The sequence below is a fragment of the Penicillium hispanicum genome, assembly GCF_028827665.1.
Source record: "Penicillium hispanicum strain IBT 35686 chromosome Unknown utg000006l_segment0_segment0, whole genome shotgun sequence".
NCBI lineage: Eukaryota > Fungi > Ascomycota > Eurotiomycetes > Eurotiales > Aspergillaceae > Penicillium > Penicillium hispanicum.
This window is the reverse complement of record NW_026623198.1, coordinates 599,530-627,344: the sequence shown is the minus strand read 5'-3', so window position 1 is coordinate 627,344 and position 27,815 is coordinate 599,530. Positions and strand designations below refer to the sequence as shown.

Sequence of the window (27,815 nt, the reverse complement as noted above, 5' to 3'; positions counted from 1 at the left end):
GGTATATCAGAATATCAAACCTGAATTCCCCGATTGGTCCATTGTGCTGACGGATCCATGCTCATGAGGTCCCGGTAGAAGACATCCAGAGCTTCTACCCCCTCAGATCCAGTATGGTCCTGCCAGTCAGCCTCAAGCGTGTTACATGGTCGGAATCGCAAGTCGGAACAGCCAAAGAAAAGAAAAGAAAAGAAAGGGCGTAGCACTGCGTGCTGCGGCAGTGTTAGGTGTCTCAAAGAGCGTCTCGTAGAAGGGTTCCGCGTATCCGACTACTACCTAGGTAATGACTTGACACATGAGAAATACCCCTGCAACCAGGGTTACTCCAATTATCTACCATGGCGGTGCTATCTATAGGCATGATCTGCAAAGATAGCAGCTTACTTCATGCCGAAATCGAACATAAGGCCTGCATATTCGAGTCAGATTCATGACTAACTTGTTATTACAGCCCTTGGCAATGACCCAGTCTCAAGACTGTAGTCTCCAGCCGCATCAATCGACCCTACTAGCAGTACTTCTTCTCCGAATAGACGAGCGAGCCTGGAGCTCATACGCCTCCCCTCGCTCCAAATCATCCCCCTCGAGGGCGGAGTCAGATGAAGAGGATAGACGAGCCCGCAAGGCTCCGTTATTTCCGCTCGAGTGTACGTCGCCAGTTGTCGCCTGCGGAGACTCTTCCTCCAGACCATGAGTGCCGCCGACACTCTCCATGGTAAACGGACTGGCGGTGGGTGCGTCGAGCGCTCCGAGTTCCTCACGGGTAAACCAGTACGGCAGCAGAAATGAGCGCACTGGGATGAGGAGGAGAATAATGACGGGGAAGCCGATAGCAGCGATGGTCTGGGTGATGGCGAAGGTCGCACCAAAACCGGCAAGTTCGAGAATCACGAACGCCCAGATCATGTAGCGACGTTTGAGCCGCTTCAGGGGGTTGGATGCAGGAGTGAAGTGCTTGTCTTGGGCGAGGAAGATGAGTTTTTGAGTGATGCCGTTGCCTTCGAGGGCCTGGACGCCCATGATGAAGAATAGCCCGGCTAGGACGCCCTGCGGGATTAAGTGGAGAACGATCAAGAGTGGTCCGGTCATTGTTCCGAGGGTCAGAAGACCCTGTGCGAAGTTGCTGACGCGCTGCTCTACGACATGGTCGGTGACCCGGATGGCCTTGCCCTTGTTGGTGTCGTTCTCGTCTGCGACCTGGCGGGTAACGCAGAGAGCAGCAGTGTGGAAGGGGGCTTGAGGAATGAGTCCGTTGGGGAATGGGATGCCAAGAAGACCGCCGATGAAGGTGGTCAGACCGAGCAGCCAGAGGTCCCAGTGAAAACCGGCGGGTTTCCGGAGGGGAAATTCTGTGCCCTGGGCAATGAGGGATGAGACTAGGAAGACAGAAAGTCAGCACCAGCAAGAACAGTATTTGTTGCAGCAGCACCTACCATTGTGGTCAAAGTAGAAAAGAATGGTCAGAAGCAGAGCAAATGGAATGGCCAAGAAGACATCCCCGACGTCGATATTCCAAAAATGCACCAACCAAGGCCGATCAAGCGTGGGAAAGAACGCCTTGCTGGTGGGAAGTGTTGAGACATCAACGTCCTTCATGTGCCCAATGTGGATAAAACCAGTGAAAAAGACAATGGTCAAGGGGGTGCCGTAATCTTCGAGGAACTTGCGGACAAATCGTTGAAAGAGATTACTGTTACCCAACTCCCCGCAGATCCATCCAGCCATCAAAACAAGCAGCGCCACCATGATGCTCAGATACGCCGAGGTTTCGCCAACTTGAGCCCACTGACGAGTCAGGACCTGGATGCCTTTCTGGAGATAAATGCAGGCGACGTAGAAACCGAAAATATCGCATGAGAAACGGGTGACATATGTAAGGCCGTTACAAGCATTTGTGATGGCAAGAATCCAATGCATAATCAACGACCAGCTAGGGCATAGATTAGCGGATTACATGAGTATTCAGAAGAAACAACTCACATGCCAATCCAGCACATAAAGGGGAGAAATGGGGTTCCCCGGGGAGTTATAATATCATAGACTGTGTAGTTGAACACAGTGATAGGACCTGGAGAATTTGATTTAGCTTTTTCTCAAGGTTATCTAAATAAAGGGTCCCCCACTCACCAGTAACACCGACAATTACCAGTGGCTGAGCTGCAAAGAGGGAAAATACCACAGCCCCAAGAACAGATGCAAGCAAGACCTCATTGACGCCATAGCTTTGATGGGTCTTTTCGAACATATCCAACGAGAAAGCCAGAGCAGGTAAGATACTGTAGGAATCGTAAGCATCCAGTTCAACAAGTAGATAGGCACTCTCTAGACGGTGAACGCCGAGTTCTACATCCCCGTCCAGACATCTGCAACAGGACTGGCCCTGCATTGTAGAAGAAAAACAAAGGAGGAACGCGAGACAGGCAATCTTCAGATAGGTCAAATAGAAAAACATACTTAGCAAAATACATATAAACGGTGGCCGGCACAATGCGATAATCCCAGGCATCAGTCCAATCACTCCAGTAATAGGGCGCTCTGCGCTTGACATCATTGATCATGCCGCGAAAAAAGCGCACACGCCACCATTTCGGTTGCGACGACTGCGCAGACGCCGCAGTCGACGCCCGTCGCTGAGATTCGTCGTGCGCAGAGTCGCGTTGGTTCGCGGATGAAGCTGAGTGGCGCGACAACGAACCATGTCCTGATCTGCCCGCGCGAAGGGACGATAGGCGCTGGGATTGCCAAGAAGGTTTCCGCTGAGCGGACGCGGCGGGAGCGTGCATACTGGGCCCAGAGGACAGGGAGAAGTCCCCGTGCGTGGGGCCTTGCATATACACTGGGATGTGAGTTTAGACTAGGCGAGGTAATGGTCCCCAAATCGGGTTGTTGAGCAGCCCTGCAATTGGGGATCTGTAAAGAGATGTTGGAGGCTGGAAATGAGTTTGCGGGGAGAAAAGGTTGGAGCTGCGAACAAAAGCTGGAGACATGTGGGGCCTGAGGCATCAAAGGCATGGGGAACGCGAAAGCTGCCGAGCTCGACTTTTATACAGTAGACTGAATGGACTAGAGGCTACGAAAACGCGATTTTCTTCAGGCTTTTGAATACCATGAAACACTCGAGATTATTACTTCACATAGAACGGAAAAGCAGGAACCAGGCGTATTGTCCGCGGTATCACTGATGGCAAAAGAATCCCCTTTTGAATTTGATCCATTATCCGCAGATTGCAAGAATCGAGCGAACCCCATATTTACGCCGGTGGAGGAGGTGGAGGGGGCTGATCGCTTGGAGGCGGCGGCGGGGGGTTGTCGCCAGGGGGAGGCGGCGGCGGCGGACTGGCAGCACCTCCATAGTACATCGAAGGCATGCCGGGGGGCGGCGGAGCCATACCAGGGGGAGGATAGGCGTATCCTCCGTAACCATAGCTGGGTTGACCCCCGGGAGGAGCTTGTTGTTGCCAGGGTGCGGCGCCAGGCGCGGTTCCAGGGGCAGCGTAACCGGCTTGAGAGCCGTAGCCATAGTCACCACCACGGCTCTGAGCAGCCCAAGGAGGAGCGGCGCCGTGATCGCGAGACCCATAATCGTCACGAGGGCGCTGCTCACGTCGCTGCTGCCAAGGAGCCACATCGCTGGGCGGTGGGCCACGTTGCCAGGGCTTCGCATCATGGTCGTCGGGGTAGCCAGAGTCAGGACCGGCCTCCAGACGACGAGGCGGGTATTCGCTGGGTGCACCCCCAGACAGTTCGTTCATGAGTTGCTGGAAGAAGATTAGCATATAATTTCAGGATGTCCATGATCAAGAGGATTGAAGAAGCTTACCTCCATCTCGCGATCCACGGCGTCACCAGTGCCAATGGCACCACGAGGACCACCACGGTCGCCATAACCACCGTTGCGCCAATCGCTGCCTCTCTGGCGGTCGGGACAATCGCGAGCCATATGTCCCGCATTGCCACAGACACGACAGATGATGTTGGCAGTGAAGTTGCGCTGCTCGGGACAGTCGTACTTGCGGTGTCCGATTTGACCACCTTTTGCACAGTTAGCACTGGTGTAACCAGAAAACATGAAAACGGACGTCATATACTTACAATTTTGGCAAGCTTGGTTCTCATCGTCACGGAGGGTACCGTTGAGGGCGGCAAGCTCACGAAGTTGGTTGCGCTTGAGCTCATTCTGACCCTCGGGGATGGAGGCGGCCTAGACAGACTACTGTCAGTGGAATTTTCCAGTGAATGAAGGATTTGGCAGCAACTTACCGTCTCAATGACATTGTGTACCAGTTTCTTGGCTTTGTTCACCTTCTCTTCGGTGTCCGCCATAATCAGACAGTGAAGATCCTCTTCCTGATTGCTAGCGTGAGCAGCGTCAGAACGGCCCTTTCCTTCCTTGACGGATCCTTTGCCACGAATGGCAATCTTGGCACCAGACTCGGTTTCCATCTTTTTCAAGGTGTTGCCACGAGGTCCTATAAGTAAGCCAACTTTAAAAAGATAGCAAAAAGCTAAGTGTTAGTCATCCGGAAACTGTGAAATTCGCAATGTGCAGCATCAAGCACGAAGGGTTAGCAAGAAACGGGCCGACGACATCCAAGGAAATGTCTCGTCAACTCGAGTCGAGCAGGGAGTCATGGCAGACACAGCAAGGGAACAGTTAGGAGTTAGAGGGTTAGTTATCATACTGAAGTTAATCTCTGGATAGTCGTTGACTGGCACATAGACCTTCTCCTGGGTCTTGGTGGGGCGTCTGTAGTCAGAAGGTGGGTGGTAGTTAGGAATGGTCTTCATAGCCTTCTCGACCAGCTTGTGGCGTTCATCCTCAAGTCGCTTGCGGTAACGGTACTCGCGAGTATTCACACGTCTACCAAAATTGTCATATTGCGGAGGAGGCGAGGGGGATCTGGAAAGTGGTTAGAAGATCTGTCAAGCTGTAGATTTAAACGAAGGGGGCACCTACCGATCACCATCAGCCGGGACCACATCGTTGATCCGGAGCTTTTGGCTGATCTCCTCGATACGCAGATGCAACGTGTACGCCTCGAGCTGCTCGCTGGTAAAGTTCGCCATGATCATCGTGGGCAAGCCCATGAGACCGGCAGCCTTGTTCTCTTGCTGGTCTCCCCAACGGTTGCGCTTCTTGCGCCGTTTGACACCATCTGCTGGGGGGTCCGCTGTGACAAAGAGAATGTTAGTTAGATGAGCATCATTAGGAGCTTCACAAAGAGGGGGCACATACCACGAACAGGGCTGCGGCCGCGTTTGGGGCCATCAGGCATGGACGAAGGAGTCACAGTGCGACTATCATCTTCCTCTTCACCCCCGAAGCGACGGCGCCCCAGGGGGATGTTGTTAGAGCCTGTTATTCCTTGGTTGCGCCACGCCATGTCTTCTGTTTGAAATCAAAAGAAGGCCGGTTAGTGATACAAGTCTTGGGGATGAAAGGCAAAATCCAGAATGCTCTCAAGAAGTGAAAAGTGGCAAAGGGGTCACGTGGGTTCAAGGCGGTGGAAGTGTTTGCAGTGTTTGCAGTGGCAAAACAGTTCACGTGCATACAGCTTTGAAGTCTCACCGCCTATCAGCTTATCAAACAGTTTGCCTTGGCATTGGTTTCCACGATAATTTCATCTTCACGTTGGATTGTACATAGTCGTCCGAGGAACCAGCTACCCCGTTGTTTCCCGTTCAGATCTTGTTCTTTGCATCCTCCTTCATTCCCTGCTGGATCCACTTCCCAGACTCTGCCGCGTATTTCTCCATCGCCGCCTTGTCCTTCAGCAGATCCTTAATAGTGTGTGGGGAGGGAACGTGGCGGCCCTTCTCCGTGCCCGGTCGCTGCGCCATACGCTCCTCCCACGCCTTCAGCTGCGGAAACTCGTCAATATCGACCCCGGCCCATCCAGCTGCAGCCACCCATCCCCAGTGTGAGATATCAGCGATGGAAACGTGGTCGCCGACCAGATACCCAGACTTGGACTGCGCGAGGTGCTTGTCGAGGACGCCGTAGAGCCGGCGCACCTCGTTGGTGTATCGGTTTACCCCGTATTCGATGCGCTCGGGTGCGTAGCGCACGAAGTGGTTTGCCTGGCCCTGCATGGGACCAACGCCTGCGTTCTGGAAGAAAAGCCAGTTGTTCATCTCGTAGTATTCGCGGGTGCCCTTGGGGAAAGAGATCTTGTGGTCCGTGTCATACTGCTCTGCCAGGTATTGCAGGATGCTGCCAGACTCGAACAGACGGATCTTCTGGCCGTCGTTGAAGGTGTCGGTCAATGCGGGAATGCGACCGTTGGGGTTGATCTCGAGGAACCAGCTGGGTGTTGTTTAGCTGCTAATTCTCCCGGACGGTTGCAATGGCCGTGGGGTACATACTCTTCCTTTTGAGTGTTCTTGGAGATATCGATCTGCACGACCTTGTAGGGCAAGCTGCGGTCTGGTCAGTGATAATATGCGAGTGCGCGCGGCGAAGGGAGCTCAAATACCCTAGCTCCTCCAGCGCCATGGGGATCTTGATCCCATTAGGGGTCTGGGATGTATAGAGGGTGATATCGGGAGAAGACATTTGGGGCGGTTGAAGCGACTGTCAAAATTGATGGGAAAGGATGAGTTTGAGATCTCACTCTCGTCGCACAAGGACGGTTTTAAAGTGGCCGGGTTGAGGTCATCGCGGGCTCCCCCACTTGGATTTCTAATCCCGCCGAAGCTTACCTAGGTATTGTCCGGGATGCCTAAAATTTGAATCATTCTCACTTATCGCCCGCAACGGGGCTTTATAGAGCCGAGTCCGAACAATTACTGATCGTGATTACCAAAGAAAAAATGAACCTGTGCAGCTGAAGCATAGTGCTATTATTATGAAACGCTAGAAATCATACCTGCCCCGCTATTGTGATGCTCTCAGGTCATACCTCCATTGACCCTCAGGATTTGGCCTGACATCCAGCTGCTGTCCTTTCCACACAGGAATGCTGTCGCGCTCGCGATCTCGTCGGGTTCTCCGATGCGGTTGAAGGGACTGAAACCAGCAATCGTCTTGAGCACCTGCTCGGACTTTCCTTCGAGGAAAAGCTCGGTGGACGTTGGGCCCGGGGCGACAGCATTCACCAAGATCCCTTTGGGTGCCAGATCCTTTGCCATGATGCGAGTCATCTGCTCGATGGCCCCCTTGGCAGAGGCGTAGAGGAGATAGGCGGGGGCAACGCTGGAAAACGCGGTGACTCCGGTGGAGACGAAGATGATGCGGCCTCCGGACGGAATGTGCTTCACAGCTTTCTAGATGGGGATTAGTATTTGAGACAGCCACACTATTGAAGTCTACAGTCAATACTCACCTGGGCGAGGAAGAATGGTCCTTTGACCAGGAGGTTGTAAGTCTTGTCAAAGTCCGCCTCGGTGGTGCGCTCCAGGTTCTTCATTGGAAGATAGCCGGCATTGGGGATGACGATGTCGATTTTGCCAAATTTGGCGACGGTGGCATCGACCAGGCGATCGAGGTCGGACAAGTTGGATACATCTGCTTGAACTGCCAAAGCACGGTCGGTTCCGATCTGTTCAACCAGACTGTTGGCGGCGGCGCTGTCGGAGAGGTAGTTGATGGCCAGGCTGGCACCTTCGCTGGCAAGACGAAGCGCCGTGGCTTTGCCAATTCCCTTGGAGGAACCGGTGATCAGGGCGACTTTCCCAGTCAGAGACATGATGGCGCGGAATGCTTGGTTGTCGGATGTTTGAACGCAAGGGATTCTGGGGGGCGAGGACTGACTGGGATCCCCATCGTGGCTGTTGGTGGTTCTTTAAATAGTTGAGATTGCATCGAGATATGAATGGTCAAGTCGGATTTCGGGATTGACGTCTCTCATGCCGGAGTTAAGACAAACGCTCACGAATCGGGGATGGAGAATGGATCTTGCAGGATCTCGTTTTCGTGTCTGACCCCAGGAACTAGATGTATTCCAGGCCTTGCACCAACCTTGTTTGCAGACGGGCTTGAAGACGTGAGTCTTGCCGGAGTCCGAACGCTGGGCCGAACAGACGGGGGAATCAGCGAGCGCAAAAGGCAGAGTTGGACTCCACCGCGCTCGGATTTAATACATGGAGGCCGTTGGTGCAAAGCGAGCAAAGCAAGCAAACAGGGTCGATCGGTGTCGGGATAGGGAGGGGATCCGTCCAATTGGAATCAAGGAGGAATCTGAGTTGCTATTCCGCCCAATCTGCCAATTTAGGTGCGTATACTTAACTAATTATAACATACAGGAAAAGGATAAACTATTAATGCGAGTCTCCACACACTCATTCCAACAATCGGAGTTAATGGCGAGACATTATTATATCTATGTAGTTACCTAAGTAGTTATTAGATGATCAAACAATCTGATTGTCATAGGGCTGCCCTGGATCATGCCCAGTCTGAGAGTAGAGTAGTTATGTACTTTCAAGATCATGACGCATGCCCGCTCTCTTCACCCAGAGTGCTATTCTTGCTATCAATAATTTAGGTCGAGCAAGCTAAATTAACTCTCAGTCGGTTCATCCAGCCCCTAATAGAGGGCAACCTGGTTCTTCAATCGTGTGTCCCCCATTTATCCAAGTTGACGGTGACTGGCTTGGATCCCGCCCGAGTGATCACCCATTCGACCACTCCATCGGATTCATTGACCTCCTGGTGCTCGGCATATCTGCGCAGTAATTATGTATATGATGAGCTTTCTTAGGCCCGATCGAGTGGAAACAGTAACCTACGCAGGAATGATTGCAAAGTCGCCTGGTAGTAAATCCTTTCGCTGTCGGCCCCCATCGAAAACAATTGAACCATATCCTTTGGCGGCATACACAACGGTATCTTGTTCTCCATGATGGTGCACTGCCGAAGAGGACTGAGGCTGGGCAACCATAACTGGCGGATGCATTGAATACTTAGCGGCGATTTTTCACGATGAATCGGCTGGTGCGACCGCCAAATGCCTCAGCACCAATTCATCTGGGAAGGATCAAGCGTACCCAGTGCACAGAGCTGATCTGACTTGCCGATAATGGCGCCCTTTCGAACCATACCCTCCGTTTGACCTCCTGGCTTGCACATCAGCATTCGATTCTGGCGTGCGCTCGAGTCTGCCCTTGCAACCCACCGGTCTGGTCGTTCAGCTCTGAGCTTCTGGTGACTTCCACTTGTTTGGCCATGGTTCGTCGTTCTTTGAGGGTTTTGCAATTCTAGGGTGCACACGCTATGGCTATCGCTGACTTTTCAAGTCCACAGCTGGTTGCATGCGATTAATAACGTGCCAACGTGACGAGTCTCCATCGACGTAAGGACGTTGGGCCATAACGTCATCTATCCACTCGAAGAACTGCACTCGGCCGACTGGATTTATGTACCCCTCGTGGTTTCTGTAAATTCACTTCTGAGCAACATGCGATTCCCGTGTCACTAATTGATCTAGTCTGTATACAGATGTTGATCCCATCATCGGCCATCGGTGCCGACCATTAGTGCTTCATATATATATATATATATATATATTGGTGGTATCCATCACCCCTATTCCTATGCTGAACTGACCCTATGAGTTTATGAACGTCATGCCATTCAGTCCTAGAATTATTTTTTGCCGAAGTCTGTCATGTATCGAAATCTAAATAGCACATTATCGGCGACACGTCAGCTTCCTCTCTTGTATTCCCGGCGCCCCTTCTGACCCGACTGGGTCCATCCACGTAGGCATGAATGCTATACCACGCACATCATTCACATTCCTGCATCAGACTTGGGGATAAGACCTCCGCAACCACACTGACCTGTTTCCTCAATTCCAAAACTTGTTCACCCTCTTCATGGTAAATTTCAAATTTACCATCTCCCAGACCTCTGGCAAAGACACAATGACTTGAAGCAGCGTGCGAAACCTGGCCAGAAGTGGTTGATTGGACCGTTCCCATCGAGCGAGCTCTTCTCGCACGTCGTGCACCGCGATGTCGTCGGCACTTTCAGTGCCGAAGGTGTGGTATGCGACCACAAAATTGGGGATTTGAGCAACCAATAACCGAGGGAGCATCTCGTCCAGAATATCCAAGGTCTTTTTGCGGATTGATCGAGTCTTCAAGTCAAAGACTGCACGCTGTGGGATTCGTCTCCCATCTTTCTCCAGGCTGAGAGCCTGGGATTCACATTCTGCTGCATTTCTCAGTGGAGATGGCTGTTTCATGAAGGTAATGCAGTATCTGGCAGTCGTTATTATCTAATAAGCCTTGATGGTGTAATGGTAACACGGGTCACTAGTAATGACTTGCTCTCAGTTCGATTCTGGGTCGAGGCACTTGCCTTATATTTTTCTTTTTCCTGGTCTTTTTCCTCTCCTTTTTCTCCCTCGCCCCCCTATTTTTGACTGCTAGAAAAAAGATTGGATCGACGTCGAGACTGCTCGCTCTCTAACTACCTCTGGAATGGCCCCATCGTCCGAGACCAAGCTGGGAAGGAAACCATCCACCTCGAAGCGCACCAAGAGCTTGAAGCCAGCAAATTCGTAATCCATGATCCGCTGGCGAGACTCGGTTTAACAGCGCGGCTCCAGGTAGTGTATGCTTCTGGAAAGGTACGGCCGTAGCCACTTACGCCTCGAATGATTTCCGTGGGTGAATTTTCTCCCCTCATGAAGAAGACGGTTCGGCCGACTGCCCGCATAACGATGCGGAATTGCCTGGCATCTCCACGCGCAAAACGCAAAAGGTTGCCCAAGGTGTTCCTACACCCGACGACGTCGACGTCTTGCTAGGCGTAGTCAGGCACGTCAGTCAAAATCGCTTGAATCATAGGCCCGATGGGATGTTCGGGGTATCGTGCCGTATTCACGTCCCGGTAGTAGTCGCCCGTATCCTGTCGAAGGCGTAGCTTGGACTGTATGGGTGGTGTCCATATCGGTGGCTCGCCTTTGAGGTTCAATTAGCAAAAAAATAGAGGAAGTGCGTCGAGACTCCATGATCTAACGTACCTGGTACTATGATGCGTCGATCTTTCCCATTTGGCCAGTTGTAGGATGCCAAATACTGGCTGTTGGTGATTCCTAGAACGTGACTCGCGTTGTCGACACCCTCTTTCAGGTCACTAGGCCGAATTTCTGCTAGAATCTCGCCCAGTGGCGGCGGCGGGGCGGGTGGTGCAGTATCTTGGATCTTTCTTCCTTTCCAATATGGGCGATGTGGCGGTCCCTTTCTCCATGGAGGGCGCGAAGACTGTTCACTGGGTAAACCAGCAGGAGAGCTGTTTTGTAGATACCTGATCGTGGATATGGTAGAGTTCTGTAGGATCACCGGCACACAAGAGAAGGCTAGCTCGATTTGCGAACTTTCTCAAGAGAGAATGGGATCGTCATGAGCGAAGGGGCATCATTGCAGAGAGTCTTTGTCAGGCTTGTTGAAACCGTTGCTTTGTTTGTCTCTCACCGGCGCTGATATAGGCGTTTGAATTTCCACGGAAATTTCTCGCTCTCGCATCCTCTCGTTGGTCATTCGGTTTGCCAGTGCATAATGAAATGTTGCAGTGGCATGGAGATTTGAGGTGTCAAGGACTTTGCATTCTCCTCTCCATTGGTTCCAACTCCTTGTTACTCCCTCCATTGATCACGAGGCAGAAATTACATTGAAGATTGTCAAGTACCTCGGGCAATAGGCTTGTTCATTCCATACATGAGCGAGTTGCATCTTCTCATGGAGATGCTCAGAAAAAAAAAATTGACCCGGCATTGAAGACCTCGATTCCTATGACATGGTCAAGGAAGGGCTCTTGTCGCAGGCGAGCGCAGATCATTCGAAGCGTTCAACCAAGCTATCCACAATATGTGCGTAGCAAAAGAGCCCTCAATTAAAGTCTTACTGACATATGACCGCTAGACAACTACCAAGGAGAAGAGAGTTTTCATTGCTTCGCTGACTCGAAGCAACGATGTCGGTGACTTAACATTGGGTTCATGGTGGCCCCCGAATGAGTCAATGTGTTATTGTCTCGAGCTCGGGATATCTTGATCCTGGCTGGAAAGTCCAAGACATTTGTCTCAAGCAGAAAGGGCAAGAAGTGCTGGGAGCTATTGATGAACAGGCTGAAATCCACTGGGCATCTTTACGATGGCTTGCCTGTCCGATATGAGCAACACTCTCATGTCACAGCTATTCTCCGAAATGTCAAGGACTTTAACAAAGAGGCACCCGATGGCGGATATCCCCCCCAACCAAACGCCCTACTGATAAGACTTACCTTTCAAATAGTGGAGCCAAACTAAGATGCGGGGTGCATAAATGCCCTTCTAGACGCCATCAGCTTGTAGACCACTCCAGGATGGACTGTGAACAGATTGTGAAGCGGAAATGCCCTCGCGGGCATACTTTGTTTAATGAAAAGCCCCTGGTTAAATACAGCCTCAACAAGGTCTTCCTAGGGTCCCCTGAAATAGGGAAAACAACAGTTGCAAAACTATATGGTCAAATTATTGTTGATCTTGGCTTGCTATCCAATGACGAAGCTAAGAAATTGTCAAGGTCTATGGAACTGCACTTTGACTTCTCCCCTTGCTGCATTTTGACCCCTTAACTTCATATTTGCTAAGTGTTATATGATTATCAGTTTTTTAAATGTGACCGGGGTTTGAATTATGTGATGGTGTTGTGATTGGATAAATTCACTGGTGAGTCACAGCGTGGTTGTTGAGTCAATCGGTCACAGCTGAGCATGGGCAGCTAAAACAGACTGAGCGCCTTTGAGTCTGAAAAATCTCTTTCCAAATCCTTGTCGTCATATTTCATTGTCCATGACACCAGCCCTTCTTCCCCCCCCTAACGTACCTGTGAAAGTCTACAATCCATCTACAAGAAACATCCTGTTCTCTCAAGAGCAGAAATACCAGAATGGCTGAGGAACCGCATAAGTCCGGCACTGTTCTTCCAAAACCTGGAGAACGCAACATACTCATCACGAGTGCTCTTCCCTATGTGAACAATGTGCCCCATCTTGGAAACCTGGTAGGCTCTGTTCTATCTGCGGATGTTTTTGCAAGATACTGTAGAGGACGCGGGATCAACACCCTCTATGTCTGTGGTAGGTTGCAAATCGCTCCTCTACCTAGGACCTACCTTTGCTGATAGTCCTTTCTTACCTAGGTACGGATGAATATGGCACCACATCGGAGACTAGAGCACTTGTTGAAAACTGCACGCCACAGCAGCTTTGCGATAAATACCATGCGATCCATGCTGCTGTATATAATTGGTTCAACATTAGCTTCGATATTTTCGGGCGCACCACGACTCAGTTGCAGACAGACATCACTCAGGACATCTTTCTCAAGCTTCATCGAAATGGATTTTTGAAAGAGGATATGACGACCCAGCTCTATTGCCAGCAGCACAATTCATTCCTTGCCGATCGATTTGTCGAAGGAGAATGTCCTTTCTGCAAATACCCCGATGCTCATGGAGATCAGTGCGATTCTTGTGGCCAACTCCTAGACCCTCTTCAACTCAAAAACCCTCGATGCAAAGTTGATGGTGCCACACCAGTCACAAGGGATACCAAACATACATTCCTCGAACTAGACAAGTTGCAGGCAGAGATCGAATCGTTTTTCCTTCAATCTGCAAAAGAAGGAGGGTGGTCTAACAATGGCAGAGAAATTACTTCTGCCTGGTTAAAGGAAGGATTAAAACCTCGAAGTATTACCCGAGACATCAAATGGGGAACCCCTGTTCCTCTACCCGGCTATGACGATAAAGTGATCTACGCCTGGTTTGATGCTTGCATTGGTTACGTATCTATCACCGCAAATTACACCGACCAATGGCAGAAGTGGTGGCACAACCCAGAAAATGTCCAGCTCTACCAGTTCCTTGGGAAAGACAATGTCCCATACCACTCTGTCGTTTTCCCAGGAAGCCAAATCGGCACTCGCGACACATGGACTAAGCTTCACCATCTCTCTACAACAGAGTACCTCACGTACGAGGGTGGCAAGTTCTCCAAGTCTCGGGGGATTGGCGTCTTCGGAGATTCTGCGCAAAAGACGGGCGTTGCTTCTGATGTGTGGCGATATTACTTGATTTCCCATCGACCGGAAACTGGGGACACTGAGTTCAATTGGGAGGCCTTTATCAGTGCCAACAACAACTTGTTGCTCAAGAATCTGGGCAATTTTGTCAGTCGTGTTGTCAAGTTTATCAACTCCAAAAACCTCGACAATATTGTGCCTGACTACACACAATTCCAGGATCCTTCATTTGACACCTGGACACAGCAAGTCAACGAACTCCTTGCCGAGTATATCCAGAAGTTGGATGCTGTGAAGATCCGTGGCGCTTTGGCTACAGTTCTGTCCATCTCCCAACAAGGCAATGTTTTCCTCCAATCAAATGGCCTGGACAACAAGCTTGCGGAGACTGAACCTCTCAAGTGTGCAGCTGTCATTGGACGCGCCGTAAACCTGATTCATCTCCTCGCATCTATTGTCTCGCCATTCATGCCCGATAGCGCAAGGTCGATGAACAACCAGCTTTGCGCAGAGCCGCTCTCTATTCCTGATTATTGGCATGCCGACTCTATCAAGCCTGGTCACAAAATTGGCAAAGCATCCTACTTGTTTAGCAACATCAATCTAGAGAAAGGGCAGGAATGGAGAAGTATGTTTGGGGGCCAGGAGGCTGATAAGTTAAAGGAGGCAGAGGCTGCACGCAAGGCTGAGAAAAAAGCAGCGAAGAAAAGCCGGAAAGGGACAAAGGAAAATTCGAATTAGGCGTTCAGATCACTTGGGCATTTTGATGTCATACCGCGCAGTCAAACCTAGTTTATATAGTTGCGTCCCGACAAATAACAAAATTGAAAAAACAAAACATACAACAGCAGTAAGTATGGTGGTTACCTAGGCTTCCGGCGGCTTCAGGGGATCGATGTGGTGATAAGATAAGGCGGATATTGACCATATCGGTTCCTACGGCTGATAATTGGCAATCAGAGTACGTCACTGGTGCCCACGTGCAAAGAAAACGGTCTATTTACCAGAGCAAACACAAGCAAAGGCTAACTTATGCCATTTCTTGACAGCCCTGTCTACCTAATGGAGATCACTAATTAATCAAACGAGCACGTGACTTTATCGAACGGAGTCGACGGCGTCGATTCCCTTATCACCTTCACCCTTTGTTGTCATGAGATGCCTCCAATCATGCCAGTATACTATGACACGCTGCTTGAATATACTTGCCAACCCACTCCGCTTTTCCGTATTACCGGCGCAATCTCGGCATCCTGTCCCATTTTTCCAATCCCTTCCGCACCGACAAAAAGGGTATAAGGTCGACCTGAGCCCCTTTGGACGCCTGGGTTCCACAATAGCCGAATACCGTCGCATTGAGTATAACTGGGTTAAGGGCGTGGAGTCACTTGAAGATTACCGGCCTGGAGGTTATCATCCCGTTATGGTCGGGGACGTCTTATAAGACCGATATCACATTGTAGACAAGCTTGGTTTTGGAGGCTATTCGACAGTTTGGCTTGCCCGGGATATTCGTGTACAGCGATATGTTGCTCTCAAGATCAACACGGCAAACTCTCTTCAGCGCGAGGCAAAGATTCTCAAGGCTCTATCTGCTCCACTCCCGAGGTCTTCGCCCGTACACCCTGGGGGCGGTTTAATATCTGTTTTCCTAGATGAGTTCAAAGTACGAGGGCCCAATGGAGAGTATACGTGCTACACAATGGCTCCAGCACAATGCAACTTGAGAGAAATATCCTTTAGCCGCCTTTTCCCCCTTGAAGTTGGTCGAGCATTATCATATGGACTTGCGCAGGCCGTTGCCTATACACATTCACAAGGCTATATCCATGGAGGTATGTTATAACGCTGGCAGCCGTTTCAGTTTCGTACAAGTAACTAACAAGTAATATCTTTTTTCAATCTAGATATTCATTTAAGCAACATTTTGATCAAGCTTCCAGCAAGTTTCGACGATCTTTCTATCAAGCAACTATATGAGAAATTTGGCGAACCTGAGGCAGTACCTGTTACTCGATGTGACGGTGAGCCATTGCCCCCTAACGCTCCGACCAAGGCCTTTTTGCCCCTGTTCCTAGGCAAATATGCGGAAAAGTTCTCATTATCCGACGCGCACGTTCTTCTAAGTGACTTTGGTGAGGCTTTTGCTCCAGCCACGGAAACTCGTCTAGGACGAGACTGCCATACTCCACCTGCGTTCCGCGCTCCAGAAGCCAAGTTCGAATCGCAGAACCCGCTTGGATATGCCTCAGATATCTGGAGTCTCGCTACGGCAATCTGGGAGATCATCGGAATGAAGGCAATTTTTAGCACCGATTTTGTGCATAAGGATGAGATAGTGTCTCAGCATGTAGATGTACTGGGCCCTATGCCTTCCGAGTGGTGGCAGAACTGGGAAGGACGGTCTCGATTCTTCGATGAGTATGGGTGTCCAACAGAGTCTCACAAGGAAAACAGATGGCCTTCTCTTGAAGAGTCGTTTGAGATCGGCGTGCAGAAATGGAGGCGTCGGGATGGAACGGGGATTGAAGGAAACGAGATAATTGCTTTTCTAGATTTAATGCGCCAGATGCTGTCATTCAGACCTGAGGAACGACCGACTGCTGAAGTGCTACTAAAGTCGGAGTGGATGGTTAAGTGGACATTGCCCGATTTCAAGCGGAGCTTCAAGTGTCCCCTTTGAAGGAATACAGTGGGACCTTAAACAGTATAGTAATGCTGAAGGCATAATCGCCACCGCCCTAACCCCGCAAGTTAAGAACATAAAACCTACCTTCCGCATACAATCTCTTGGACTTTATCCCGGATTCTCGTCATGCCCGACGCAAAAAGAGTCATTTTACGCCTTGCAGAGAATGATATGAATTACCTTGATCCTTATGAGCCAGTTCGTTTATATCTCGAGAAAACCAAACAATCGCTCCAAGACCTAGACGACAATCATCATTTTATTCATATTCAACCTCCCAATCCTGAAATTCCACAGGCCAAGCCGAAAATACACGTCGTGATTGATTTTGAAAAAGAAAAATTTGCAGGCTCAACTCTGAAAGGACATCCGGATTTTCCTCACGAGTTTTATCGCCTTCATCGCGAGGGGGATAAATTGTATGTCGATACTTCTGGTCTATATTCCTTTGCTAATTCTAAATAGAGTGATCGCCTACTATCCTGAAACGGCTTGGCTGAAAAACTTCATGAAAAAACTCCGTGAAATCATGGATGATACTTATCCATGGGGGACTGCAAGACGAACGGCATGATGTTTCGTGGGGCTAGGCTTACTTCTTCCGTTGAAATGCTCCAGATTTGGCTTTCTATATCTTCATGCTTACATTCAACATCAATGTCGAAGAGAACGCGATAATTCTCAGCTTTTTTTGTCCTTGCGCGGCCGCTGAACGAGTGGTGCATTTACCTATATGGCTCTACAGCCGATCGCCTCAGAGGCGGCGATTTTGAAAACCCAACCTGGTGTTGCAAGTATTGTGGCGGAGGAATATGATATATATTGAACAAATAGATGCGGACATGAGATATTGGAGCAACTGGAGGCATGGAAAGCCGTGATTCCCGCCTCAGCCGGTACGCCCTTATTCATTATCGCTGCCAAGTCTTCGACATCGGAGTAAAGGCCCAGGGACAAACCCCACGCAAGCCATGGAAAGTGCCAGTTCTTCAACAGCTCCAATATGATCTGAGAAGATTGCTTCAAAGCACCGAGGGGATCCGAAGTGACTTCGATGAAGTGCAACTGGTCGGATATCCCGCAGCTAAACGGGCAAGTAAAAGAGGCTTTGCCTTGCAATAACCTTCGACCCATGTCTTGACATCAAGCATGTTCAGATATGGGCAACTGGGACTGGGGAAACAGACGTCATAGGGGTCCCGACGTATGGCACATTCGCAGAACAGAGCTTCTTTTACCGGAGGGATTCGAGCTGCCGGACTAGAGCGACCATATATGGGATTACTGGGCTTCCAGAAGGGGGGAGGTAAAAAATGACCGAAATATGCCAAATGCTGCTGGTCCTTATTCCTGAAGATGAGGATTCTGATGTTGGAATCTTATGAAGGGACTCGCATTAATAGTTTATCCTGCTCCTGAAGACAACCAACGCTCGATTATACCGCTTCTGCTACCTTAAAAAATCAAGACTACTGGCTACTGGTGTGCAGTTCTATAATCCTCTGCAAATCCCGCGATAGGCGACATGGAAAGTTTCGCTGCAACCGATATCAGAAGGACCTCCGCCCCTCTGGACTGCGTCCAACTGACACTAAGCGCTCTCAGCCTGCAAATGCAGGTGCAAGGTCCAAAAGTTTCCCTCTCGACAGTTGCGATATCTCTCAGGTGTCTGACGAGACCCTGACTACACTGTTCGACACTACACCAACTCTCCATACTTACAAAGGGACTCGCATTGTGCGTGTGTCGCACACGTTAGTCCTCAAGGGCAGCACAGGTGCACGGCCATGTGAGGCCAACATCCTCAACCTTGTCGCCGGATGTGATGGATCAGAAACAATTCGAGTGCCGAAGGTCCACCGAGTTCTCAATATTGAACCTGATGAAATATACGGTTACAAATGCATGATCCTCATGGATCTCATTGACGCCGTTTCAGTTGAACAATGCTGGGGCGATCTGAAACAAGCTGAGCGTGTGGAAGTTGTCTCTCAAGTGGCTTCGATGATCTCTACTCTGCGCTTTATTCCGCTCTCTCAAGAGCAACAGGCCCGGCCTGGCCCGGTAGGCCGCGAAAGTTGTGTCGCTCGTGGGTACTGGCTTACCGATATTGGAGCTGGTCCGTTCAAGTCAAAGGAACATATGGAAACGTGGTTCAACCGCCGACTCGATATCACCAAGGAATTCCACCAGGCGCCCGACGATGCCCCGCTGTTTCACTTTGGCAAGCTCGTTCTCACTCACCTGGATATTGCGCTGCGCAATTTGATAGTCGACTTTGATAGGAATGTTTGGTTGATTGACTGGGGCGACGCCGGGATATACCCTGATGGATCCGAGATTGCCTCCACTCAAAGCGCGGAGATCCGAATCGCCGGAGTACACTGATATGCTACTTGACATACTTTCACATAGGATTCCGGCACATGAGGAGCTATTTCAGCAGCTAAGATCAATTGCATTTGCGTTGACTACTGGGCAGTGGTTGGGGAGGGGAAGATTGGACTGGGGTCAGATTTAGCTTGCGTCGTAATTTGATCTTCATTGGAGAACCAGATGTACATAGCGTCATCGTTAAGAGCACATTCACTATGTTCCTCATATAAACTATCCTATGGGTGTTGGGTTTCTGCCGTTCGATATGTTATGATGCTCGCTCACCCACATTGGCCGCTGAATGTTCTGGGCCCGAGGACGTTCAACAGGCTATTTCAGCCAGTCGCACGCATAAAGCGCGATCTCGACTCATCCGTAAATGTTGCTCAAGTAGTAAGAGCAACGAATATTGTTATTCGTGTCATCAACCTTGTCTTCACAGTGTCAAGATGTAAATAGAAGTGACTTGTAATAAGCGGCGTGTTGATAGATTGCACGGGCTTTAAATAGGGCTCTCAGGGTCTCATGGAGAAGATGGTCATCATCGTAGCGAGTCATGTTGAGGGTGTCGATTCGCCGTATCTTCATTGTCATGATCGTGGGAGGGCTGCTTGCCGAGGATATACCCGTAGCGGTGACCCGCCGAGGATGTGGCATCAGGCTCAATGCTCGCAAGCGACGAATCGGTGTGGGATGAGTCGGACTTCTCAGAGGTCAACGAAAGCAGTCCGGCTTGAACAAGGTTCATGTACTCGCGAAACGTCGGTCTTCGTCCCTGGCCAGTTCCATCTGCTTTGGAAAGTCGTTGTGGCGGGGGGGAATCACTACCCTCAGAAAGAGCTGTCGGCGCATCCCCAAACTGAGATATAGACTGTATGGGAAATGCAAAACCCCACAAAGCCCACATCAGCACGAGAAGAGAGAAAGGGGCTTTCATCGTGGCAGGAGGTGTGCTCTCTGCGGTCCGCAGGTCTCAGAGACTATCAGAGGGACCGTTGGCGCCGAAATGGAGTATATATGTAGCTGTGCTAGGCACATTAAACTGGATGTTGCGTGGTGTAAGTAGCCTGGGGGATTTGGCAGTTTATTAGTACGATTTCCAATGAACGGCCCCCATGTAGTCGACTACATCTCCTCCATATACGGCCACTTCCAGCCCCCAGTTAGCGTCTGGCGCTAGCCTATCACGACTGGCGAATCGCAACAGCGACCTGTAGTAATAGAGCCGCTTTAGACAGCACAGTCGCCACTTTTGGCCCCAGTTTTGACTTGCCCGACTCGTGGATGTCCTTTTAACCTCAAAAGGCATATCAAGCGAGTACTTAATTAGACCCACGAGTCATGCACACTAAATTGATAGCACTCTACGCATAGAACTTGAAACGGTGGCTGCAAATTGCTGCAAAGACGTATTTCGTACACTGGGTCAATAATACATATCACTCCTGCCCCAATATCAACGTTTCAGATTTCACATTTAGGAAGACCCAATGAGACAGTCGACTCATACAGCGCTCATATCTTGCATTCACAGCGAAGGATATGTACAATTCTCCGAAACACCATAAGACATCATGAGTGATCGCTGGCCACGATCGAAGAAATGACAAGTACACAAGGAGTCAGCTTCGAAGAAACAATACCGAAGAAAATATAAAGAGACAAACAAACGTAGACTCAAAAGCCGCAGCGATAGAGTATACGTAATCTAGAAGAGAAAGGCAGAAAGGGGACTTTGCGAAGCCAACGAATTGAAAGGCGACGAAGACAAGAGATCTGGAGGGATGACAACGAACTCGCTTAGGAAATAGCATAACAAGGACGTTGGGCCATCATGTCGAGAAGATGCATGCCCGGCACCACAGGACTACCAGGAGAAACTCTCCTCGACGTAGTCCACGTTGGTGCGCGCCTGTCTCTTCCGGCAGACACGGCGAACGTCGTCGCTCAAGCTGCCGTTGCCGCAGACCAGGACACCCATAGCGCCGATCTGGTTCTCGACCTCCATGCCGACGAGCGTGTTGATATTCGGGCGGCCGGGGAACATCTGCACGGTCGCGGATGGGCTCTGGATCTCCTTGGCGTTGCGAGGGCGCGTGACGAAGAGCATGATGCGGAGGATTTCGCGACGGCGATCCATGGCCAAGATACTCGTCATCCAGGGCCGAATCCACTCCAGATGCTCGGGAGACTGGATGATCCAGACAAGCGTCAAGCGCCGAGTCGCGACAGTGCCGTCTGCGAAACCAGCGACAAGGTGGCGGACGAAGGGGACATGGTGCGTGATGCCGACACCGCCGGCGAATAGCATCACGGTGCCGTACGAGTCCATCGAGTGGATGTTGCCGTAGGGTCCCTCGGCGAAGGCTCGGAGAGTGACGCGCGAGCCGAGAGAATTCGCAGCGCGCTGGAAGAGCTTGTCGGTCATACCAGTCCGGCGTCGAATGAGGAGCGAAAGGGTTGTCTGCCTGGGAGCGGCGCTCAGCAGGTCTTGCTTGCTGATTGGCAGTGAGGTATCGTCTGATATGCTGTCGTCGACTTCGCTCCATCCCACAGAGAAAGGATGGGAGGTCCACCATCCAACGGCGGGAATGTAGAGATAAATGTGTTGACCGGGCTTGAACGTCCATGGCCGGGCAAGCCGCAGCGTGACGCGCATTGCATCTCCGGGCAGCGCCTCAACGGTGGCAGTAGTAGATTGGCGACCGAAGTTGCGGTACACAATGATAAAGAGACGGGTGGCTCGCTATAGCATATTAGTTAATGTTGCTTGACGTTGGGATACTAGGTCTCGTCCTTGCCTCCAGTGCCCAAAGAACAATAGTAACCACCAGGTAATCCTGAGCAACCATGCCATCCACATGAACCCAGAGAAAGCCAAAGCAGACAACCGCGATGGCAATGTGGAGATGGATGAAAGTTTCGTAGAATGCATGGCGGATCGGCGAAGGCGAGTGCAGCAGCGAAGCAACCATCGCACAGGCAGCCTAAAACCAAGTCAGTGAAAAATTATTTGTGAAGATGCTCCGCAAGACATACCACCAGGCCAGAAATCATGAAACTGCTCCCAGATGAGAACGCCTTTCCAACATCCTTCCAGCTTCCTAGAAAAGGACAAGCATTAGTATATTCGACTTCAAAAGCAATGCTGGAGTTGGACTCACCTTGCTGGGCCTTTGGAATAGCCCAGGCGAACACATGCGCAAGAGCTTCGAGGACCACAATGCGACCAAGCCATCGGTGAAGTAAGTTCCAGGTGTCAAAAGGCACACGGAGAAGGGCAATAAGGGGGTTATTCCGGCCAGCCATTAAAACCAGAGGAATCAGGTTGACAGTCGCCATCGTGCCTGTACGGTTGCGCACAATTCCAGCCACAGTTTTCTCATTGGACGCGTACGGGGTGGTCACCACACAGAGAATGACATTCATGGCAACAACACCGGCTACCAGAAGCCCGTGGAAGCGACTGGGAAGGTTGCCCATGTTGATAGCCGACGACAGCTGCATCTCGCGGTTGTGGCGTGTCCGGAACAGCGGAGCATAGATCAAGTGGTTTTTGAACCAGGAAAAGGTCTCGTGCGCAGGGATGAAATACCGCTGCTTCTCATCGCTGAAACTTGCTAGTTGTCGCAAGTGTTCGTTGAGTCCAAAGGCAAGCTTCCAGATATACATCGCGGCAGCGGCACAGCCCAGGGCAAGGATGGAATACCGCGCCAAGTTATCGTTCAACGATTCGTAGAAAAACTCCATGGCGCTGAAGCCACCATGTTTCTCGACGTGCATGGCGCTGGTCATTTTGACGAGGAATGAGGGACAAGAGCAGATGCTTCGTCTGGAAATTCAGCTTCTAGGTGTCGATTGGGTTTTGCAAGACCGGCTTGCGTAGGAGACGATAGGAAGGGATCAGTTATCAAGCCCCCCCGGGGGTGCTGGGTTTCTCCCGATGTCCAAGTGGACTGTGTAAGTATAGGCCAAGCGGCACCAGGCTATTTTGGCAAGTAAAAGAAAGGGAGTATGGTAGAAAGACCCAGCCGATGCAAAGATATAGCGATGGGGTGGTAGTGGTAGACACAGGACCTGCCTAAAGCGAACGTAGCGAGTGAAGAGTGAAAAGTGAAGGAAAGGTCTGGATGGAGGAGTTTTGCCTCTTCAATAGTGCACAGCACCAAGCGAGGAATGAGAGGCCCCTCCAGCTATTTCTGGAGGCTATGCGGTCGGTGGGCAACGAAAAGAATGCTGGTGACCCAGTCACAGCAAATGAAGGTCAACAAAATTGATGGATGAAACTCGCCCACCATGAGTGAATGACGATTGTCAAGAGGATGAAACGGCGACAACGAAGAGAAAGAAAACAAAGAAAGCGGGACAATGGTGATTGTCCTCAGACAGTAAGGGGAGAAACCAGCACACACCCACAAAGGGGGAGAAAGAACTTGTAGTCCCTGCGTGGCAACAGGCCTAGCTCGCACCAGAGCTAGGCGGATATGCTGGTATAAGTGCAAAATGACGACTCGGCTGGCTCAGTGGCACTGCGATGGCCTGAATCATCGTGATGGCAGCCGTCGCAGAGCTATGTCGCAGTAGGAGGGGGTGTTTTGACGCCATGCTGGAGCCCTTTCAATTGGAAACCCACGGAATGTCTGCCAACGCGGAGACTCGTCAATATGCAGGCCAGTCAGGACCGGACCAGCCTGTGCTGGCGTCTCGTCCGTCCCACGCAGGGCATTCACGGCGCCAATTGGGAACCTGAGAGGCTTCTCATCTAGGAGAGGCCGTCGAGCCATCAACAGCAAACGGACATGCGACATGCGACAGGTCGAGGCGGGCCTAGCGCAAGAATGTGGCGGGTCGCGCTGCGTTGGTGTGACTGGCTGACGCTGAAACGCACCATCTTCAAGCTGAATCAACAGGCGCCAGTCGACGCGCCGATCCTCGTTCCGTCCATCGTGGCCGACGATTGGTTGCGAAGTAGCCCTTTATTGGATGTTGCGGAGGAGTCGGTCGGAGATAGAGGAGAATCTTTCGTGTCTCTCGGGTTTCTGGAAACGCCCACGTCTTCCCCTGCAGAATGCGATCGCACTTGGCGCAACTCCAATATCTGCAACGCGGGAGAAGGTGCGACATGCCAGTGATTCATTTATCTCAGACCTGAATCTCCGTTATCAGAACGCATCTCTGGGTTCACCAGCACTGGTCCCGATGATACATCAGGCCATCCATGGATCACTTTGTCCGGCCGATGAGATGTGGCTCAAACATGATTTCTGAGATAGCAGATTGGTGCACTGATTGAGCAGAATCAGGTCTCTGGTGTGAAACAGGTTCGATGTTCCTTTGCCAGGACAATGGTCATGATTACTTCATTCGCATGTCAACCTATCTTAACATGATGCAGTGGCACACGGTGTCTGGTATATTTGGCGCCACTGGCCTTCTGGCAGCCTCCTGCACCAAAATACAAACTGAGCTTATTTGAACTTGATCAGCATCATGCAGTCTGCACTGAAGCCAGTGACTGGCCCCAAAAAAGAGATTCATGATCTCACGGGCCGCGTTGCAGTTGTGCTCGGTGGAGCTCTGGGGATTGGGTACGTGTTAAGGACTCGGGGAGGGTTGCGACGGCGTTTTATTGATCGACAGACAGCTATGAGGTTTCCCGGGCCTTTGTCGTCAATGGCGCTCGGGTGATCATGGTCAACCGGAAGGAGGACCAAGGCGACGACGCAGTCAAGACGATCAAGAAAGAAGCTGGCGATGGTGCTAGTATTGAATGGATCCCGTGCGACATGGGAGATCTGAAGCAGATCAAAGAGACCTTCACGAAGCTCCGCTCGGAGGAAAAGCGACTCGATCTGGTATCAATCTCTATCTCCTTATAGTGCCTTACTGTCGCCGGCTAATCCATCATCACAGCTGGTCTTGTCTGCTGGCATCAATGCGAACCAGTATGGCGAGACGAACGACCGAATCGACCGCCATTTCCAAGTTAACTGGCTGGGCCAATTTTACGTCTGCAACGTGCTCTACCCTCTGTTGCATAAGACCTCCAAGTTCCCCGATACGCCCGCGCCTCGCATCGTGTTCGAAGCGTCGGAGCAGCACCGTGCAGCCCCCAAAGCCGTTCACTTCGCTTCCCTCGACGAAATCAATAACGACCAATTGAGCCCTACCGAGCTCTACGGGAGGTCCAAGCTCGCGATTATTCTCGGAGTCAAGTACGGTCTGGTAGCGCGTGTGATCCAACCAAACAAGGATAACATTTACGCGCTTTCCGTGCATCCGGGCGCGGTAAGTTGAAGAGGAGATGAAGATAGCACAAGACAAGACTGACCTTCTCTCCAGGTCAATACAGCAATGCAGCAGCAATGGAAGGATGCCTACCCAGGTGTGACAGGCAAGCTCATCACGTCGGCGATGCTTGCCGTGGGCCGTGATGTTGAACAAGGCTCCTTCAGCGCTTTGTATGCTGCCTCAAGCCCAGACATTGAAAAGAAAGGTTGGAATGGTTACTACCTGACCGACCCTGATCAACCAGGGAAGGAATCTGCCCAAGCCTCTGATGCTACGTTGGGAGCCGCCCTGTGGGATCTAAGCCAACGGATTATCAAGGAGAAAGTTGGCGACGACGCCATCACAGACTGGAACGCCAATGTTTAAGATTGACTTGGTTTCACAGAGAAACAACCGGTGGCACTACTCTTTGGGCTTGTAGTTTGAGATACGCAGCAAAATTGAGATTGCACGTTATTCCAGTGTAAAAGCTTGCGAACGCGCACCGATCTATGCTTCTTGATATTGTACCATACTCCCGCTCGTAGCCTATTACAGGCCTCGTTGCCTGTCGCCCATCAAGCTTTAGTAACTTGATTTTCTTTTGATAAGCGAAAGCACGGACAAAGCTCGCTGTCACCTGGCACTCTCTGTGCAAGATAGCCCACGACTTCTTACAATACCGAAAGTACGTCCCTCCATATTTAGGACGCTCTGTCGCTCCATCGCGAATTATGTATTGACATTTTTTGAGTTGGACAGCCACTTCTGTACTCGAAAGGATGCCGAAGGTGCTGAATGGCTGCCAAGATGATGCCAATCACGCCGTGACGCCCTCGATCTTGAACCCAGTAATGGGAATGGCTAGTATCTTGCTAAACAATATCGATATTTGCTGTAAGCTCAAGCCCTAACTAGTGCCTCCGCGGACTGCTCTTTGGAGCGCTCGTTCAATTATTTCGGAAAGGAGTTCCTTGAACGACAGCCCATTTGTCTTCGCTGTCGTTGGCAATGGCGAATGGTCTGGAAGAAGGCCAGCAATGGGATTCACCTACACAGCCATCCATGTGTGAGCTTTTGTCTTCGATAAAACGGACCCTTCACTATACTCACTTCTAATACATTTGGAATGGACCCCGGCTTGTTAGAGTCAAAACGAATGTCGACACGCCCACAATCACGACAGTTAAGAGCCTTCCAGGTATCCAATGCTACCTGACAGGTAGCTTTGATTTGAGGTTCGGCCATGTCATGTGAATCTTTACAGATCAACATCCTACCAGCCTGGCTGGATTTGCTCAGTCTGCAAGCAAAATTTGGTGACGGATTGGCGTGATGATTATCCTCGGGACTGTGACTTTGGCTGGTTTGCCAGATGTGTTCTCTGATGCCAATCACCCGACTCTGTTTCCCTGTTCCTAGTATGCTCACGGTGAATTCCCGGCCTGATAGGAATGATTCCACAAGGATATCTTGATCCGGGAATTGGGATGCTAGCTCCTGGCATGCCGGTCCTAATTCAGCTGGTTTGTTCACTTTGTTGGAATTCTCGATGCCTTTAGAGGAACCTTCGGTGGTGGGTTTAACAAATAAGGGACAAGGTAATGATGTGATATCAAAGTCAGAAAGGTCCGCAACCCCGTCCAGAACAGGGACCACGGCAAAAGGCGCAGTAGGGATCTTATAGCGATCTAAGATGATCTAGTGCTCACGTAATTAGTACATAAAAAAAAGGAAAGGAAAAGAAAAGTTGTTTCTGGGGTACCTTAGAGATTGCTTTGTTCTGGCATATCGCCATCGTCGCAGCATCGCTGAATGTGAAAGGGATTTGGTATGCTTCCAGGAGTGCCGGAACCTGGGACTCCCTCCCACGTCCATGGAAGCCTTGCGCCATATTAAATACTAGATCCCAGGTCTTATGTTTCCCGGCCGCTAGTAGCTCGACCAGAGATTGAATGCCATGCACCAATATGACATGGTGGCCCAGAGCTTCGAGTGTGGTCAAAACAGCTTGAATTTCACCGTCGTGCGTGAGAGCTGCACACTGCCTTTCTGAATACCCGAGCTTGAGGTAGGTCGACCGTTGCTCCGAGACCAGGGCTATGTTGAGGCAAGAAATACGCACATCACCCATGCTGTTGCCAGAAACTAGTTGACGGGGCCAGGTAGATGAGAAATAAGATAAACTGCCAATTCAGAAACTGAGGCAGTTTTTGTTGTCAAAATATGGCAATTGATCGAAATATTCTAACCCACAGCATGACATCACAGAACTGTCATGACTTCACCACTAGTTAAGTAGCTAGCCCTGGCCTCAGGAGCGTCATCTGTAATATTTTTGTGAATACTGTTTCGCAGGATTTCTGTTTTAGATTATTTGATAATAGTATCGCCGGATTCTAAAGACAGATAGCATAGACACAAAGCAATGGTTATGTAGCTTGGTAAGGACCAAACTACCACTG

General features: G+C 50.6%; 13 protein-coding genes across 13 annotated transcripts; 4 read left to right on the top strand and 9 right to left on the bottom strand.

Annotated features, from left to right (window-relative positions):
• Nucleotides 1–495: 495 nt before the first annotated feature.
• Nucleotides 496–2,783, bottom strand: N7459_006597 (anion exchange family protein; the record flags this gene model as incomplete). The annotated part of the gene is made up of 5 exons (XM_056945765.1): nucleotides 496–1,376; nucleotides 1,434–1,930; nucleotides 1,981–2,068; nucleotides 2,128–2,276; nucleotides 2,455–2,783. The coding sequence occupies 5 exons, from the start codon at nucleotides 2,781–2,783 to the stop codon at nucleotides 496–498; spliced, it is 1,944 nt and encodes a 647-aa protein (XP_056797764.1).
• A 468-nt stretch (nucleotides 2,784–3,251) lies between these two features.
• Nucleotides 3,252–5,384, bottom strand: bbp (putative zinc knuckle transcription factor/splicing factor MSL5/ZFM1; the record flags this gene model as incomplete). The annotated part of the gene is made up of 7 exons (XM_056945764.1): nucleotides 3,252–3,758; nucleotides 3,821–4,032; nucleotides 4,093–4,201; nucleotides 4,261–4,484; nucleotides 4,683–4,900; nucleotides 4,958–5,171; nucleotides 5,237–5,384. 7 exons carry the CDS (start codon nucleotides 5,382–5,384, stop codon nucleotides 3,252–3,254), a joined length of 1,632 nt encoding a protein of 543 aa, XP_056797763.1.
• Nucleotides 5,385–5,682: 298 nt separating this feature from the next.
• Nucleotides 5,683–6,556, bottom strand: N7459_006595 (glutathione S-transferase family protein; the record flags this gene model as incomplete). Its single annotated transcript, XM_056945763.1, has 3 exons — nucleotides 5,683–6,307; nucleotides 6,367–6,420; nucleotides 6,477–6,556. The coding sequence occupies 3 exons, from the start codon at nucleotides 6,554–6,556 to the stop codon at nucleotides 5,683–5,685; spliced, it is 759 nt and encodes a 252-aa protein (XP_056797762.1).
• A 335-nt stretch (nucleotides 6,557–6,891) lies between these two features.
• On the bottom strand, nucleotides 6,892–7,688 carry N7459_006594 (putative oxidoreductase, short-chain dehydrogenase/reductase family; the record flags this gene model as incomplete). Its single annotated transcript, XM_056945762.1, has 2 exons — nucleotides 6,892–7,266; nucleotides 7,326–7,688. The coding sequence occupies 2 exons, from the start codon at nucleotides 7,686–7,688 to the stop codon at nucleotides 6,892–6,894; spliced, it is 738 nt and encodes a 245-aa protein (XP_056797761.1).
• An 863-nt stretch (nucleotides 7,689–8,551) lies between these two features.
• On the bottom strand, nucleotides 8,552–9,168 carry N7459_006593 (RmlC-like cupin; the record flags this gene model as incomplete). The annotated part of the gene is made up of 4 exons (XM_056945761.1): nucleotides 8,552–8,666; nucleotides 8,731–8,884; nucleotides 8,989–9,057; nucleotides 9,117–9,168. 4 exons carry the CDS (start codon nucleotides 9,166–9,168, stop codon nucleotides 8,552–8,554), a joined length of 390 nt encoding a protein of 129 aa, XP_056797760.1.
• A 623-nt stretch (nucleotides 9,169–9,791) lies between these two features.
• Nucleotides 9,792–11,490, bottom strand: N7459_006592 (uncharacterized protein; the record flags this gene model as incomplete). The annotated part of the gene is made up of 6 exons (XM_056945760.1): nucleotides 9,792–10,181; nucleotides 10,422–10,523; nucleotides 10,598–10,753; nucleotides 10,835–10,911; nucleotides 10,974–11,214; nucleotides 11,425–11,490. 6 exons carry the CDS (start codon nucleotides 11,488–11,490, stop codon nucleotides 9,792–9,794), a joined length of 1,032 nt encoding a protein of 343 aa, XP_056797759.1.
• A 1,389-nt stretch (nucleotides 11,491–12,879) lies between these two features.
• N7459_006591 (uncharacterized protein) lies at nucleotides 12,880–14,756 on the top strand (the record flags this gene model as incomplete). The annotated part of the gene is made up of 2 exons (XM_056945759.1): nucleotides 12,880–13,069; nucleotides 13,132–14,756. 2 exons carry the CDS (start codon nucleotides 12,880–12,882, stop codon nucleotides 14,754–14,756), a joined length of 1,815 nt encoding a protein of 604 aa, XP_056797758.1.
• Nucleotides 14,757–15,198: 442 nt separating this feature from the next.
• N7459_006590 (uncharacterized protein) lies at nucleotides 15,199–16,698 on the top strand (the record flags this gene model as incomplete). Its single annotated transcript, XM_056945758.1, has 3 exons — nucleotides 15,199–15,424; nucleotides 15,479–15,850; nucleotides 15,923–16,698. The coding sequence occupies 3 exons, from the start codon at nucleotides 15,199–15,201 to the stop codon at nucleotides 16,696–16,698; spliced, it is 1,374 nt and encodes a 457-aa protein (XP_056797757.1).
• Nucleotides 16,699–17,571: 873 nt separating this feature from the next.
• On the top strand, nucleotides 17,572–19,092 carry N7459_006589 (phosphotransferase family protein; the record flags this gene model as incomplete). Its single annotated transcript, XM_056945757.1, has 2 exons — nucleotides 17,572–17,600; nucleotides 18,354–19,092. The coding sequence occupies 2 exons, from the start codon at nucleotides 17,572–17,574 to the stop codon at nucleotides 19,090–19,092; spliced, it is 768 nt and encodes a 255-aa protein (XP_056797756.1).
• A 529-nt stretch (nucleotides 19,093–19,621) lies between these two features.
• On the bottom strand, nucleotides 19,622–20,017 carry N7459_006588 (uncharacterized protein; the record flags this gene model as incomplete). The annotated part of the gene is made up of 1 exon (XM_056945756.1): nucleotides 19,622–20,017. One exon carries the CDS (start codon nucleotides 20,015–20,017, stop codon nucleotides 19,622–19,624), a length of 396 nt encoding a protein of 131 aa, XP_056797755.1.
• Nucleotides 20,018–20,947: 930 nt separating this feature from the next.
• N7459_006587 (ferric reductase family protein) lies at nucleotides 20,948–22,875 on the bottom strand (the record flags this gene model as incomplete). The annotated part of the gene is made up of 4 exons (XM_056945755.1): nucleotides 20,948–21,826; nucleotides 21,909–22,067; nucleotides 22,120–22,184; nucleotides 22,245–22,875. 4 exons carry the CDS (start codon nucleotides 22,873–22,875, stop codon nucleotides 20,948–20,950), a joined length of 1,734 nt encoding a protein of 577 aa, XP_056797754.1.
• Nucleotides 22,876–23,918: 1,043 nt separating this feature from the next.
• N7459_006586 (short chain dehydrogenase/reductase family protein) lies at nucleotides 23,919–25,737 on the top strand (the record flags this gene model as incomplete). Its single annotated transcript, XM_056945754.1, has 6 exons — nucleotides 23,919–24,195; nucleotides 24,476–24,491; nucleotides 24,567–24,668; nucleotides 24,725–24,935; nucleotides 24,994–25,368; nucleotides 25,423–25,737. The coding sequence occupies 6 exons, from the start codon at nucleotides 23,919–23,921 to the stop codon at nucleotides 25,735–25,737; spliced, it is 1,296 nt and encodes a 431-aa protein (XP_056797753.1).
• Nucleotides 25,738–26,260: 523 nt separating this feature from the next.
• On the bottom strand, nucleotides 26,261–27,484 carry N7459_006585 (D-alanine--D-alanine ligase family protein; the record flags this gene model as incomplete). Its single annotated transcript, XM_056945753.1, has 3 exons — nucleotides 26,261–26,401; nucleotides 26,464–27,051; nucleotides 27,116–27,484. The coding sequence occupies 3 exons, from the start codon at nucleotides 27,482–27,484 to the stop codon at nucleotides 26,261–26,263; spliced, it is 1,098 nt and encodes a 365-aa protein (XP_056797752.1).
• Nucleotides 27,485–27,815: the final 331 nt, after the last annotated feature.